General features: G+C 38.2%; 1 protein-coding gene and 1 pseudogene across 2 annotated transcripts in view; one reads left to right on the top strand and one right to left on the bottom strand.

Moving 5' to 3' along the window:
* The window catches only part of CFAP53 (cilia and flagella associated protein 53), a 44162-nt gene that overhangs the window by 26521 nt on the left and 1061 nt on the right, over positions 1–16580 (bottom strand). The window contains exons 2-3 of the mRNA XM_080821253.1: positions 13092–13321; positions 12221–12394 (exon numbers count right to left, since the gene is read on the bottom strand). Coding sequence (XP_080677379.1) covers positions 12221–12394; positions 13092–13321 — 404 coding nt within the window. The remainder of the gene's footprint in view (positions 1–12220; positions 12395–13091; positions 13322–16580) is intronic.
* LOC308353924 (transcription factor BTF3 homolog 4-like) lies at positions 313–6375 on the top strand (annotated as a pseudogene). The gene is made up of 2 exons: positions 313–846; positions 6311–6375. The product of its transcript is annotated as a transcription factor BTF3 homolog 4-like (transcript).

Genomic DNA, 16580 nt, shown 5'->3' with positions numbered 1-16580 from the left:
ATTTCAGGGGATGTCTGGGTGGCTCAGTGGATTAAGCCTCTGCCTTCAACTCAGGTCATGATCTCAGGGTCCTGGGATGGAGCCCTGCATTGGGCTCTCTGCTCAGCAGGGAGCCTGCTTCCCCCTCTCTCTCTCTGCCTACTTGTGATCTCTGTCAGATAAATAAATAAAATCTTAAAAAAAAAAAACAGCTCTAGCTGCCATCTTGCATCCCTGCATGTGTGCACCTAATTTCAGCTGGTCTGACAGAGATCACCTAAACGCCGCCCCTACTCCCCCCGGGGCGGTACCATTTCTGCTCCAACAAGACTGATGAAAGAAACTATCACCCACCAGGAAAAACTCACCTAACTGCAAGCACAAGTGCACATTGGTGGGAAAGGAACTGCTCACCAAAAGAGGAAGGTGGTTCACAGAAGAGCTACAGCCAATGATAAAAACCTTCAGTTCTCCTTAAAGAAGTTAGGGGTACACAATACTTCTGGTATTGAAGAAGTGAATAGTTCACAAACCAAGGAACAGTGATGCACTTTAACAACCCCAAAGTTCAGGCATTGCTGGCAGCAAACACGTTCACCATTACAGGCCACACTGACACAAAGCAGCTGATGGAAAAGCTAGCCGGTATCTTAAGCCAACTTGGTACCGACAGTCTGACCAGTTGAAGACTGGCTGAAGCTCTGCCCTAACAATCTGTGGATGGAAAAGACCCACTTGCTACCGGAGAGGAGGAGGAGGAGGAAGTTCCAGATCTTACAGAGAATTTTGATGAAGCTTCCAAGAATAAGCAAACTGACTGGAGTCAATTTCTGAAGAAGATGAAACTTGAAGAAGTTACTGGGAGCTGTTATTTTTATTATGATTGCTTTTTAAAAATTTTATCCCTGGATCTGATAAAATCTAGATCTCTAATATTTTTAAGCCCAAGCCATTGGACACTGCAGCTCTTTTCAGTTTTTGCTTATGCACAATTCATTCTTGGCAGCTAATTAAGCTGAAGAAGCCTGGGAATACAGTTTGAAACAAGGTTAATAAAGTTCTTCGCCTAGGATACAATTTTACTTTTTATTTCACTGACACTGATTTGTACACAGAAAGCAAAGTTGTTTGTAGAAAGCTAATCCTGGCATGTAATATGGCCAGTAATCTTTGATGAAATTTGATTAAAGATTTTTAAATGGCCATATAATAAAAAAAATTCACAATGTATCAAAAGCATGATGCATAAAAGAAATATTGATAAACTGGATTTCATCAAACTTAAAAACTTTCTCTCTGTGAAAGACTCTGTTAAGAGGAAAAAGAACAAAATAAACAAACTATAGACTAAGAAGAAAAATGTTTCCAAACCACTTATCCCATACAAAGGACTCATTTCTAGAATATATAAAGAACAGGGGCACCTGGGTGGCTCAGTCAGGTAAGTGTCTGCCTTTGGCTCAGGTCATGATCCCAGGGTCCTGGGATCAAGCCCTGCATCTGGCTCCCTGGTCAACGGGGAGTCTGCTTCTCCCTCTCCCTCTGTCTGCTACTCCCCCTGCTTGCGCTCACGAGCTCTCTCTCTGTCAAATAAATAAATGAAATCTTTTTAAAAAATAGAATACACAAGAACTCTAAAAACTTAATAGCTAATCCAGATAGAAAATGGGCAAAAGACATGAAGAGACATTTCACCAAAGAGGATATACAGATAGCAAATAAGCACATAAAAGTAGTTCAACATCACCAGCCATTAGGGAAATGCTGATTAAGACCTTGACGAGATATCAGGGGTGCCTGGGTGGCTCAGTGGGTTGAAGCCTCTGCCTTTGACTCAGGTCATGGTCCCAGAGTCCTGGGATCGAGCCCCACATCGGGCTCTCTGCTCAGCAGGGAGCCTGCCTTCTCCTCTCTCTCTGCCTGCTTCTCTGCCTACTTGTGATCTTTGACTATCAAATATATAAATAAAATCTTAAAAAAAAGACCTTGATGAGATATCAATACATACCATACCTCTGTTCAAATAGTGACAATACAAAAATCTGGTAAGACTATGGAAAAACTTGGTCTATTATACATTACTAGTGCAAAAGTAATATGGGACAGCCATGCTGGAAAACACTTTGGCAGTTTCTCTAAAAATGAACATACACAGGAAGTCCTGGCAATAGCCCAGGACAGTGATCCTAGAGAAATGAAAATTTACAATCACACAAAAATCTGTATACAAATGTTCATATTAGATTTATTTATAATAGCTAAAAGCTAGAAACAACCAAAATGTTCTTCAGTAGTGAATGGTTTGCACAAACCTAAGTACATCCATACAAGGGACTATAAAGGACCAACTATTGACACATGCAGCAACTGGGACGGACCTCATAAGCACTATGTTGTGTAACAAAAGCCCATCTCAAAACCTCACATATTGTATGTAACACTCTTGGCATGGCAAAACGATGGAAATGGATAAGAGATTAGCGGTTGGCAGAGATTGGGAATGGTGGGGATGCAAGGAGTGGGTGTGACCATAAAGGGGTGGCATGAGGGGGATCTTTGTGGTGATGGAAGAGTTCTGTACCATGATTGTGGTGAGTTACATGGATCTACACATGATAAAATGACACAGAACTGTGCACACATGTACCACTGTCAATTTTCTTCATATTGTGCTATAGTTATATTAAGATATAACCATGGTGAGAAACTGGGATAAGCGTACATGGCACCCCTACACTCTTGACAATTTCTGTGAATGTGTAATTATTTTAAAATTTAAAATAAGAGAAATCATTGGCTGTCTTGTTATTATTACTCATTTCATTTCATTATTACTGAAAATAATTTTTCTGTTTAGAGGAATGGAACACTAAAAATGACCCATTCCAGTCATCAAATATTCTAGGTACCTAACAGAAATGAAAGCATGTGGCTACCAAAAGACACATACGGGCATGTTCACAGCAGCTGCAGTCATAAGAGTCCCAAACCAGAAATAACTGAAATGCCTATCATCTGGGAAGTGAATAAATTGTGGCATATTCATACAGGGGGATACAAAAAGGAGGAGGAGGAGATAGCAGAGGAGGAGGAGCAGCAATTTCATCTTGCTCTACATATGTATTAAAGCTCCAGTTATATTTCAATAATGGGGCCTTATTTATTCATTTATTTACTGCTGAACTAGCATGATCTTTAAAAAGATTATTTGTTTATTTATTTGAAAAAGAGGCAGAGAACAAGTGGGGAGAGGGGCAGGCAGAGAGAAAGAATCCTCAAGCGGACTCCACGTTAAGCCCAACAACAGGGCTCAATCCCGGGACCCTGAGATAATGACCTGAACTGAAATCAAGAGTCAGACACTTGACTGAATTACACTTGGATTTTCTAGCCTATGAGACACCCAGTGCCCCAATGGGGCTTGACTTAGCATCATTGGTCAAAATTTAATCCTCATCCTTCACTCTCATAAAGAATTAAAACTATGTGTGATGCTCTGTATTGAAGAATTGGCAATATTGCATTAAAAATACTGAAACAATTTGTTTTCAGATGAATTATAACACTGTAGGATACAACTGTTTCTTCAAAAGCCTAATAATTTATCTACTTAGCAAGTTATACAACTTCTCTATGAAGTTGTGTTGAGCAACATTTACCAGGGAGTGGAAAATATATGAATGGTAATTGAAATTCCCTTGCCAGTGTCCCCTTTGTCCCTCCCTGCATCTTCTCCTCCAGCACACAGTAGGGAGTGTCTGAGTCCTACCAAGGACAGTGGTGAGGTTACACTTTACATAGGCTAGAAAATCCAAGTGTAATTCTGTCTTGGTTACTACAAGCTTTAAGACTCCAGAAAAGTAATACCTGTGGAACTCAAGTTACCCATTTGCTAGATGAAAAAAGTGACGAGTCCCTTCTGGCCCTATGCATTACTACTCTGGTTTTCTTCACTGCCCTCCTTCAGCAGTTCCCCAAGCCCTGGAACTTTCTATTCCCTCAGTCTGAGCAGTCTAATTTACTGCTAGCTCAGCTGTATCTGTAATTTGTACACACTACTCATTGAAATAGCTTACTTGTCCTCTGGGCCTCTACTAGGAGGATTTAGACAGTCTATATGATTAATAACAACTTCATAGCAGAGAGAGAGAGAGAGGAGGTGGCAAAAGCTCTGCCTTTGAAACCATATCTTAATCCTCTACATGCCCGGTTTTGCTGCTTCCTTGCACCTGTTGACCTTTGGATTTCTCATCTGCTCAAATTTTGCATGCTATATAAAATGTACTCTTGTATTCCTTCTGAATTGTGCTAGACTTTTAACTCAGGGTTTACATTTACTTTGTTATGTTACTTTGTTACATTATTCTGTTCATGAATCCAGAGTAACATAATATACAACATGCCTGGCTCACATTTGGTGACCTGATAGCCTAAGTGACATCATTTTTTGTTGTTGTAGTTAAGCCAATCAATCTATTATTTAATCACAGAATCTGGCACAAAGTAGGGGTTCAGAAATATTTATTTAATTATTGAATGATAATGGCTATGTTTTAAGCATTTCCAGGTAACATCTGAACTTTAAAGATCCCTTCTGAAGATAAAAATTTTAATCAGTTACTCCAAAATTAAGACACCAATAAAGTGGATAATCTGGAGCATTGCATGGGTTACATCATGTGATCATCACTACATTAAGAAACATGAATGAGGGGCACCTGGGTGGCTCAGCCGTTAAGCGTCTGCCTTTGGCTCAGGTCATGATCCCAGGGTCCAGGGATGGAGCCCCGCATCAGGGACCCTGCTTGATAGGAAGCCTGCCTCTCCCTCTCTCACTTTCCCTGCTTATGTTCCCTTTCTCGCTGTGTCTCTCTCTGTCAAATAAATAAATATAATATTTTTTAAAAATTAAAAAAATAAAAGAAACATGAGTGAAAGGGGGAGGCAAAATCAACATATCATCCTGAGACATATAATAGTAATTCTTGATGTTCACACTTTTATAAGGCATTATTAGAGGCACTGAAAATATAACTGAGGACTTACATATATAATGAAATTATAAATATGCAAATATGTCCTTGCTCTAAGAGCTGAACTATTCCCAAAGTTGGCAGAAGAAAGGAAATAGCAAAGATCAGAGCAGAAATAAATACAATAGAGACTAGCAAAATGAGAAAAACTGAGACTTTTTTTAGTATACCTTTGCTTTAGAGGTAATGCATTTCTCAGTTTGTGAAATTAAAAGCCTTTGCCAAGCTCTTCATGATACAAATCATCTCAGAAGATCACCCTCAGGTACTTCCAAGCATATCTTCCCTCTTATAAGTACAGGGTATTGGATTGAAATGAGGGCATAGACTCAGGGTATCCCAAGATGGAAAGGCAAAACAAAAAGGATTGATGGAGACAACCAAAGAACTGGACTGAAGACCAGGGATCTGAAAACTGAGAGTCACTGTGGTTATGAGTCAGGAAGTGGATCAAAAGTTAAGGTGATCAGACTCCAAGGACCGAGAGACCAGGAAGGGAAACAGTAAAGAAGAGGGAACCAAGAACATGTTCTGCACAGGTGGAGAAGACAGCACTAGGGACAGTGGGGAAAACTCAACTCTACCGAAGACTTCCTGTGACAGGAACTTCCTGCCAATAGTAAGTCTGAGGTGAATATCTAAAATTCAGTAACAGAATCTCACTTGGTACTTCCATTCTAATTGGGAGACAAGCACAGAACACTAGAGCACAGGACTTACACAAATTCTGTACCTGCATGAATGGACATGAGCGATGCAGTAGACTACAAGTTTTCTACCATTATCCTCCCATAGAATCAATTTTGATAGTTGCCCACGGATGAGAGTGCCTTTGTGGGAGTCTAGGAATACCATGGGGAAGGCACACCACAAGAGCCAAAAATCCAATAATAGACACATTGAAGGAGCAAGAACAGCTTCATTTTTATCCATGTCGCCTCTCACCCTAGGTGGCAAAATTAGTGCCAAGAAAGATGTCCCTCAGTTCATGATTTCTCTCAAGGGAGAAAGTAAAAGCATGTAAGTAAGCACTTGACTTCTTCCAAAAGGTCCTGCTTCTTTCTCACCCTAGCCAAAATACTGAGGTGCATGGCTGAAGGGTTGGAAGAGGCAGGGAACACAACAACCAGGGCCTGGAACTCATCAAGGGACATGTATCCTCCTAACTGCCACATGAACTCCATCAGAAAGCCCGCTTGTAAGCCACTGGCGACACTTGCCTGCCGACACACCCTATGAACACCCCTGTTACTCCATGGCACACCCCTTGTGGCAGCTCCCTTCATGTGTTCCACTAGACAATAAGTGTGAGCCTTTGCAGATGGCTAGCCAGCATGCACAGAAAGCCAGTCCAACTCTGTGAGACTGAGAGAAAGTACACGAGTTTGAGCATTTTGGGGTACCATACTAGGGAAAACAAATGGAAGGCTCACAGCATCTGGCCTGGCTTTTCAGGATTGAGAGAAGGCATACAATCTTAAAAATCCTCTCCCTGAAAATAAAGAACAAGAAGTGAGGAGCAGGGACAACTGTAAAAAGGTCTGAGAAAACCTCAGAATCCCTAGCTAGGCTGACTGAGGAGGGTATTTCTCTCCTGAAGCAATCCAATAAAGACTGGAGGAGGTAACTGCTTCTTCAAATGTGAAAAGAGCAATACAAGACTTCAAGGAACACAAAAAAATCAGGAAAACATGATGCTACCAAAGGAACACAATAATTTTCCAGTAACCAATCCTAAAGAATTCAAAATAATTGTTCTAAAGAAGCTCTGTGGGAGATGCCCTAGGGAGATCCCTAGGCTCAGTTGGTTAAGCATCTGCCCTTGGCTCAGGTCATGATCCCAGGGTCCTGGGATCAAACCCCATGCTGGGCTCCCTGCTCAGTGGGGAGCCTGCTTCTCCCTCTACCTCTGCCTGCTGCTCCCACTGCTTGTGCTCTCTCTCTGTCAAATGAATGAATGAATGAATGAATAAATAAATAAATAAATAAATAAATAAAATCTTAAAAAAAAAAAAAAAAGAAAGAAAGAAAAAGAAGCCCAGTGAGCTACAAGAGAACATAGACAAACAAAATCAGGAAAATAATACATGAACTAAGTGAGAGTTTCAACAGAGAGATAGAAATCATAAAGAAGAGCCAAACAGAAATTCTGGAGCTAAAGAATACAATGGGTGAAATGAAAAATGCAAGGGAGGGTATCACCACCAGATTTGATCAAATAGAATAAAAAATCTAAGAATCAAAGATAGGAAATTTGAAAGTATCCACAGTGGCTGAACAGAAAAAAAAACAAGATCCAACTATATGCTGCTTGCAAGACATTCACTTCAGCTTTAAGGACATATAAAGCCTGAAAAGTGAAGGGATAGAAAGAGTCCATGCAAATAGAAACCAAATGAGAAAGGGTGGCTAAACTTAAATCAGACAAAACAGATTTTAACTCAAAAGCTATAAAAAAAAAGACAAAGTAGGTCCCTATGTAATTATAAAGGATCAATTCATCAAAAGAATATAATAATTATATGTATATACCTAACACCTAAATATATTAGGCAAATATTAACAGAGTTGAAGGGAGAAATTGCAGCAATGCAGTAATAGCAGGGGATTTCAATACTCCACTTTGAACAGGAAATAGATCATCCAGAAAGAAAATCAATAAGGAAACACAGAACTTGAAGTACACTTTGGATCAAGTAGAACTCACAGACATACACAGAACATTTTATCCACCAACAGCAGAATACACATTCTTCTCAAGTACCCGTGGAGCATTCTTTAGGATATATTATATGCTAGGTCACAAAAAATGTCTTATCAAATTAAAGAAGATTAAAATCTTATCAAGTATCTTTTCTGACCACAATGGTATAGAACTGGAAATTAATAACAGGAAGAAAGCTGGAAAACTAACAAATAATGTGGAAACTAAAAAACACACTTCTGAACAACCAGTGGGCCAAAGAAGAAATCAAAAGGGAAATCAGAAAATATCTTGAAACAAATGAAAATGGAAACACAACATAACCACACTTACAGGATGCAGCAAAAGTTGTTTTAATAGGGAATTTTATAGCAATAAACACCTATATTAAGAAAAAAGAAAAACCTCAAGTGAACAACTAACTTTACTTCAAGGAACTAGAAAAAGGACAAACTATTCCCAAAGTTAGCAGAAGAAAGGAAATAGCAAAGATCAGAGCAGAAATAAATAAAATAGAGACTAGCAAAATGATAGAAAAAAAATCAGTGAAAGTAAGAACTGGTTTCTGGAAAAAATTAAGAAAATTGACAAACCTTTAGCTGGACTAAGAAAAAAGAGAGAAATAAATAAATAAATAAAATAAAATCAGAAATGAAAGGGAGACATTACAACTGATACTTCAAAACCATAAAGGATCATAGACGACTACTATGAATAATTACAAGCCAACAAATTAACTAGCCTGGGAGAAATGGATAGATTCCTACACATATATAACCTATCAAGACTGAATCATGGGGCACCTGGGCGGCTCAGTGGGTTAAGCCTCTGCCTTCAGCTGAGGTCATGGTCTCAGGGTTCTGGGATCAAGCCCCACACTGGGTTCTCTGCTCAGCAGGGAGCCTGCTTCCCCCGCTCTTTCTCTGCCTGCCTCTCTGCCTACTTGTGATCTCTCTCTCAAATAAATAAATATTTTTTAAAAGACTGAATCATGAAGAAATACAAAATTTGAAAAGACCAATAATGAATCAGGAGATTGAATCACTGATCAAAAAATCTCCCAATAAAGAAAATCCCAGGACTACGGTGGCTTCATTGGTGAATTCTGCCAAACATTTAAAGAAGAATTAATGCCAACTCCTCTCAAAAGTTTCCAAAAATTGAAGAAGAGAAAACATTTCTAAATGCATTTTATGAGGCCAGCACTATCCTGCTACCAAAGCCAGAAACGGACATACAAGAAAAGGAAATTACAGGCCAATATCCCTGATGAACATCAATGCAAAAATTCTCAACAAAATACTAGTAAACCAAATTTAACAGCATTTAAAAAGGATCATATGCCCAGGGAATTTATCCCTGGGATGCAAGGATGGTTCAATATACACAAATCAATAAATGTGATGCACATTAACAAAATGAAGGATAAAAATTGTAAGATCATGGCTATAGAGGCCAGAAAAAAAATCTGACAAAATTTAACATAGTTTCATGATAAAAACTCTCAACAAACTAGGTACAGAAGGAACGTGGCTCAACACAGTAAGGGCCATATATTAGAAGCTCCCCGCTCACATCATGTTCAGAGGTAGAAAGTTGAAGGCTCTTCCTCAGAAATCAGGAACAAGATACGGGTGCCCATTCTTGCCTCTTTTATTCAGTATAGAGCTGGAGATCTTAGCCAGAGCAATTAGCCAAGAAAAGTAAATAGAAAGCATCTAAAATGGAAAAGAAGCAAAACTGTCTGCACATGAAAGATCTTATATAGAAAACCCTAAAAACTCCACTAAAGAAATAGAACTAATCAATAAATTCAGTACAGCTGCAGGATATGAAAACAACATACAGAAATCAGTTGCATTTCTATACACAAAAAATGAACTATCTGAAAGAGAAATTAAGAAAACAATCCCATTTGGAAGAGCATCAGAAATAATAATATATTTAGGAAAATACTTAATCAAGGACATGAAAGATTAATACACTGAAAACTATACACTGAAAACTGATGAAAGAAACTGAAGACACAAATAAATGGAAAGGAATCTTTTGCTCTTGGATTGAAAGAATCAATATTGTTGTTGTTGTTGTTTTTATTATTTTATTTATTTATTTGAGAGATCACAAGTAGGAAGAGAGGCAGACAGGCGATGGGGTGAGCGGGGGGAGCAGGCTCTCTGCTAAGCAGAGAGCCCAACGCAGGACTTGATCCCAGGACCCTGAGATCATGACCTAAGCCAAAGGTAGAGGCTTAACCCACTGAGCCACCCAGGCGCCCCAAGAATCAATATTGTTAAAATGTCCATACTATGCAGTGACCTATACAGTTAGTGCAATATCCACCAAAATTCCAATGGAATTGGAATTCCAATGGAATTTTTCACAGAAATAGAAAAAACAATCCTAAAATTCAGATGGAACCACAAAAGAGCCAAAGCAATCTTGATTAAAAAAAAAAAAAAAAGAACAACGCTCGAAGCATCACACACTTGATTTCACTATATTCCAAAGTTATAGTAATTAAAACAATATAGTACTGGCATAAAAATAGATATATAGATCAATGAAACAGAATAGAGGGCCCAGAAATAAATCCGAACATACATAGTTAACCAATCTCTTACCAGGAGGCAAAGAACACAAAATGGGGAATAATCTCTTCAATAAGTAGTATTGGATATACTAAAAAAACTGGATATCCACATGAAAAAGAATGAAATTGGAGTACTATATATACCACTCATAAAAGTTTACTCAAAACAGGTTAAACACTTAAACATAAAAGCAGAAACTGTAAAACACATAGGCAAAAACAGGGAAAAATCTCTTTGACATTGGTCTTGACATTATTTTTTGGATATGACACCAAAAGGAAAGGCAATGAAAGCAAAAATAAACAAGTAGGACCCCATCAAATTAAAAAGTTCTGCACAGCAAAGGAATCAATCAACAACATGGAAAAGGCAATCATGGGATAACTTAACAGATAACTGTGTATCTGTTAAGGGGTTAATATAAAAAATATATAAGGAACTCATACAACTCAGTACCCCAAAAAATAGGATTAAAAAATGAACAAAGGACCTGAATAGACATTTTCCCAGGGAAGATATACAAATGGCCAAAAAGTATGTGAAAAAGCACTCGATGTCCCTAATCACCAGAGAAATACAAATCAATAACACAGTGAGATATTAACTCACACCTGCTAGGATGGCTATTATCAAAAAGATAAGAGATGACAATTGTTGGCCAGGATGTAGAGAAAAGGAAACCTTTGTATGCCGTTGGTGGAAATTTAAGTTGGTACAGCTATTATAAGAAACAGAATGGAGATTCCTAAAAAAACTAAATATAGAACTACCATATGATCCTACAATCCCACATCTGAGCATATAGCCAAAGGAAATGGAATCAGTATCTTGTTATCCGCAATCTCATGTTCGTTCCAGCATTATTCACAATAGTCAAGATATGGAAACATTCTAAGTACCTAGTGTTATGTGAATGGATAAAAAAAATGTGTGATATATATACCATATATATACACACATCTATGTACACATAGATGTGTGTGAAATGGAATATTAGTCAATATAAAAAAGAAGGAAATCCTGCCACTTGAGACAACATGGATGAACCTGGAAGACACTATACTAAGTGGGTTAAGACCGACAGAGAAAGACTGTACTCTCACTTAAAAAAAAAAAAAAAAAGGTTGAATATATGGAGACAGAGAGTAGAATGGTGGTTCCCAGGGACTAGGGGTGGGAAAAATGAGGAGATGTCGGTCAAAGGACACAAACTTTCAGTTATAAGATGAATAAATAAGTTATGGGGATCTAACATAGAATATGGTGATTATAGACAATAACACTATATTGCATATTTAAAATTTGTTAACACAGTAGGTCTGAAGCATTCTCACTACAAAACAACAGAAAAACAATTGTGTAAGACTGATGGTTCACAGACCTGTACCCTTTAAGCAAATAATACATTATATGTTAATTAAAAAAAAACAAAACCTCCAATAACTGAAAAGCCAGGCAGGTGACATAAATGTGCAAAGTCAGTTGGAGGCACACTGTGATTAAAACAAAACAAAACAAGTGTGCCTGGGTGGCTCAGTGTGTTAAGCCTCTGCCTTCAGCTTGGGTCATGATCTCAGGGTCCTGGGATCAAGGCCCACGTTGGGCTCTCTGCTCAGCAGGGAGCCTGCTTCCCCTCTCTTTCTGCCTGCCTCTCTGCCTACTTGTGATCTCTCTCTCTCTCTGCCAAATAAATAAATAAATAATCTTTAAAAAACAAACAAACAAAACAAAACAAAACCAGCAAACCTTCAGTGCCTGCATTATCCAATGATGTGTATAATTACCAAGACTTAAAGGCACAACTACTGGGAATACCATCTCAAGGCCATACTTTCCTATAAATTAGTATTCCTAAATCATTTTTTCATACATCAACTTCAGAGTCTCTGTGCTTTTCCTGATATCATTACCTGAATTGCTGGTCTAGTTTTTCAGCCACAAGATCTTGTCTCTCTTTTTCTTTCTTCTCTTTCAATAATCTGGTTTTATCTCTCATCCTATCTTTTTTCTCCTTAATTGTTTCTTCTTTCAACTGCATTTCAGTTAAATACCCACTTTCTTCTGATGCTAAAAGTTCACGTAGCCTGAAAATAATTACAAAAAAATTAAAACTGTTATGCCACATGGACCATTTTACTGTTTTTTATTTACTTTTGTTTATTTTTATTTTTTAAAAAGATTTTTTTTTATTTGAGAGAGAGTGCGAGCACATGTGCATGGGTGTGGTGGAGGGGGCACAAAGGGAGAAGCAGACTTTCTACTGAGCAGGGAGACGGACCCAGTTGGAGGGGAGGGCGGGCTCAATCCCAGGACACTTAGATCATGACCTGAGCCAAAGGCAGACACTTAACTGACTGAGGTATCCAGGTGCCCCCAAAGAACATGTTTAATCATAAACATAAACATTTTTCCTTGCAATCAAGGAAAAAAAATCACTGCAGTCTTCTATAAAATAAGACTAGTCCTCATTTAAAGCAACAGAAACTGATGTGCCATATTTTATTTGATTTCATACAAATTAGATAATGTACATCTTCAGCAAAAGAATATGAACAGATTTTAACTAAAGTAACAAAATATTAAACAATATATTCTTTAGCTTTCTATCAAATGTGGGTTATCACAAGTGAAAATACAAACAAACAGTAGCTACTGATTTGGTAAGGGTATGAATATCTTGGCTATGATCCTTAATATAAAAATTCACTTGATTTTTGGTCAATCTCACATCAGGATCTTGGGAATGTTTTACAGTCTGAAGCACCAGTTTGTGAACCTTACTTATTTCGTCTTTCTTCAGTGTTGATGATGAAACCTTGCATGGCATCCTTGATTCTTGCTTTCACAAGACTGTCCACAAACTTACGATCATTGTGCTGGTCCCACTCAACTTTCAAGCGATCTCTCTCCTTTGACTTAATAGAAGCCAAAATAGCATGATGTTTCTGATGGCTGCGTTGGATTCTTTCCAGTTGTTGCTCGGCCCCGTGAACTTTGGGAGGCTTGGGTCTCTGAAAACAAATAATTATCACTTACAATCTATCCAAAATCGATTGCATATTTTCAAGTAATCATGACCTCCACCAATACTAAATAACATTGGTTGTATCAAAGTAATACATCCTGCTACAACTGCAGATAGCTTAAGTGCCTGAGGGTTAACATGTTTGATTCTTTGAGCCTATACTTAAGATGTCATCAAATCAGTCTCAAATATTTAAGTGCCATTTGAGTAAAAGTACATGGAATTATAAAGTTTGAGCAGGACTCTAGTGATTATTTAGTCAAACTCAGAAACAGTAAGTGATTTGTCCAAGGTGCTTCCAATAGTCAGGGCGAAACTGTATAGAACAAAAATTAGAGGTCTTCTAATTCCTGACCTTCATCTTGCCCCCACATTGCTTCTCAGGGGTAGACCACACAGTTACCATCAAAATACTTTCAACTAGAAGAAGCTACTCTCTCTAAGTATATAGAATATATATAATGAGCTGTGACAGTTTAAAAAAACCCTATACTGAGAAGAGAGGGAGGGGATTGGGAAGGGAGAAAAGGAAAAGGAAAAAGGAGAAAAACTGATAGTAATGTTTTCTTCTTATTTTTCTTGTGCCCAGTTTAATACAAGGACAGTACTCCTGACATTTTGGGGTAATTTGAATTTCTAAATTTTTTAATACAAACTTCCACTAAAAAGTTGGAAACACACAATTTTGATTACATATTAACACATTTAATAAAATCATGTGAACAGTCTTTCTCATTTCTGTATTCTTAGCATTGAAGAATAATGCCTTACCACTGTTGGTTCTCAATGTGAAGGAAGAAAAGAAGGGAAGGGGGTAGAGAGGAAAGGAGGGAAGAAGGAAACATTTCTGGGTAGGCTTGACGCAATTTCTACTCCTCCTGGGGCCATCATGAAATCCACGGTCTCGAGCTTTGTATTTCAGCCAATTTTATCAAGTCAACCTTAGGTGAATAGGGAGACTCCACGATGCTGATTTACAAGTAACAAAATTCTTAACTCATATGGCAGAAAGTCAATCTGATAATTTACAATTCTAACATTATACTAACATCACTGTCAGGATTACCAAAATACTAGTGTTAGGTTTTGGTAAAGTAGTCTCCTAGGAAAAGAAAATCAATATTTGCAGATAGCTTGATGAAAAGATTCAAGGTACACATACAGGTACTTTGAATTTTAGTTGAACAAGACAGGGCTGAGGTGGATTGGAGACAGATGATGTCGAGGGTTATATGGTAGGTAGATAATCCATATCATAACCATTTAGAGTCTAGAGCCACTTAATTATCAAACTACTATTCTCTAATATGTATGGCATTTTATGAATGAAGATTCAATGATAATGAAGTGGAAAAGGGTCAACACTACACCTTGTTCAGGATACACACAGGAATTCAGGCTCCCAGTAGACGTATGGGCTGAGAACCAAACACCAAGGTCATCAAGAATCAACTGCCTTGAGTGGTCAGAGCAGGAACCTGGTTCTGAGGTACATTTTGACTGAAAAGGTGAATGAGGGTAAAGGGTAGTGAGAAACATCCTGAGCAGTAGCCAGGGGTCAGGAACCCCTTCAAAGCTTGGGGCATACCGTACAGGACTCTGTGGTCAGGAAAGAACAAGAGTCTGGAGGAGTAAAATATGAACTGGAGTTATCTAATAACAAAGTGATACCAATTCATGCACAGTTTCAGTATTACTCAAAATCCACACTGTTTGACATGAATATAATGTAAAACAGATCCATACTTCAACATTTTCTAGTAGCTGTATTTTAGAAAGTAAAAAGAAACAGGAAGTTAATTTTAATAATGTTTTATTTAACCAATATATTCAAAATATTGTCATTTCAACATGTGACTCTACGCACATTTCAAGTGCTCAAAAGCCATGTATGGCTAGTGGCTACCATATTGGACACTGCAACTCTAAACCATGCTAAAGGCAGGAAAAAACATAGGATTTAATCACTACCTTGTGTTTCCAAGGTCACTGAAGGGTCTGTCACTGTAACATGTTAAATTACAGTTTCTAATGATCGAGTTTACAGTTTATATGTCTTAAAGAACAATGTTTTACGGTCTAGGTTTGATTCTGCCCTCTACCCATTACAACTATGTGATTTTAAACAAGGTACTTAATCTCTTTGAATCTCAGTTTTCTTACCTGTCAAAATGAGCAAAATAAATGTGCTCCTAAAAAACTATTTTAAGAATTAAATAACTGGGTCCCCAAGCAGCACTCACCATGTAACTGTTCCTTTACTTCACACATTACATCATTTATTGCTTTCTCCTGGAGAAATGCTTTAGCTTCAAGTCTCATCCCTGGTGGCTTTAATTCTTCCCCCACCGCAAGTGTGACCTCTAACATCTGTACTTCTTATCACACTCTGATTTCTGAGATACACAACACTGACTTTTCCCTTTTCCCCTTTATTCTTCTATAAGCTCAAAGTATTCAATTGGCCTGCTTCTCTGGTTCAGTGGTAATTTTTTTTTCATGTTCTTTATTGGTTCCCAACACAAGCAATGGCACTTGAACAATAGCCCAGTCCCCAAGCTCTGTGTTGGGATACAGAACCCAAAGTAGATCAGTTTCTGTCCCTCATGAAACCTTGAACTCTACAGTCTGTAGAGGCCTCCAATCTACTGATTTTCAGACCCAGAACCTACAGTCCTTGGACCCAGAAAAGAGGGAGCTGGTCTGTGAGTGGAATGAGAATTGCTATGTGTACTGTGGTGCATAATAAAACCGTATCCTTCGTTATTGCTGGTATTTCTGCCATAAAATACCATCACAGACAGTATAGCATATGAATATCTACCATGTTAGCCTTTAATGGTTTTACGCATGAACAAACTATTTCTGCAATTAGAGAATAAGCAACAGGAAGGCAGGGATCAGACTTTTAATGAAAAATAAACCTCTCAGAGTCAGTTTTTACCCCCATATCTCTCAAAGTGCTGTGGACACAGCAGGGGCTCAAATAATATCTCTATAATTGTTTAATTACACATGAAGGTTTTCTAGCCTATAGAAACTAGCTTGTAGGAACAAAGGTATCTAGGTGCATAAACCAAGTGTCTGGGGTTCTGAGCAAGACCCATCACAAATTCTGCAGCACACAGCATTCTCCTGGCCTCCTACCACCACCCCAGCCTTAGAGGCAACCAACCACCCTATTGCCAGCCTGCAGGGACACTTCTGTTACAGCTGAGTTGGCACAGGAAGGGCAGTATAACTGC

This window comes from Martes martes (assembly GCF_963455335.1).
Source record: "Martes martes genome assembly, chromosome: 13".
NCBI classification, from domain to species: domain Eukaryota; kingdom Metazoa; phylum Chordata; class Mammalia; order Carnivora; family Mustelidae; genus Martes; species Martes martes.
Note: the sequence above shows the minus strand (reverse complement) of the source record. Positions and strands in the feature narration are given on the sequence as shown.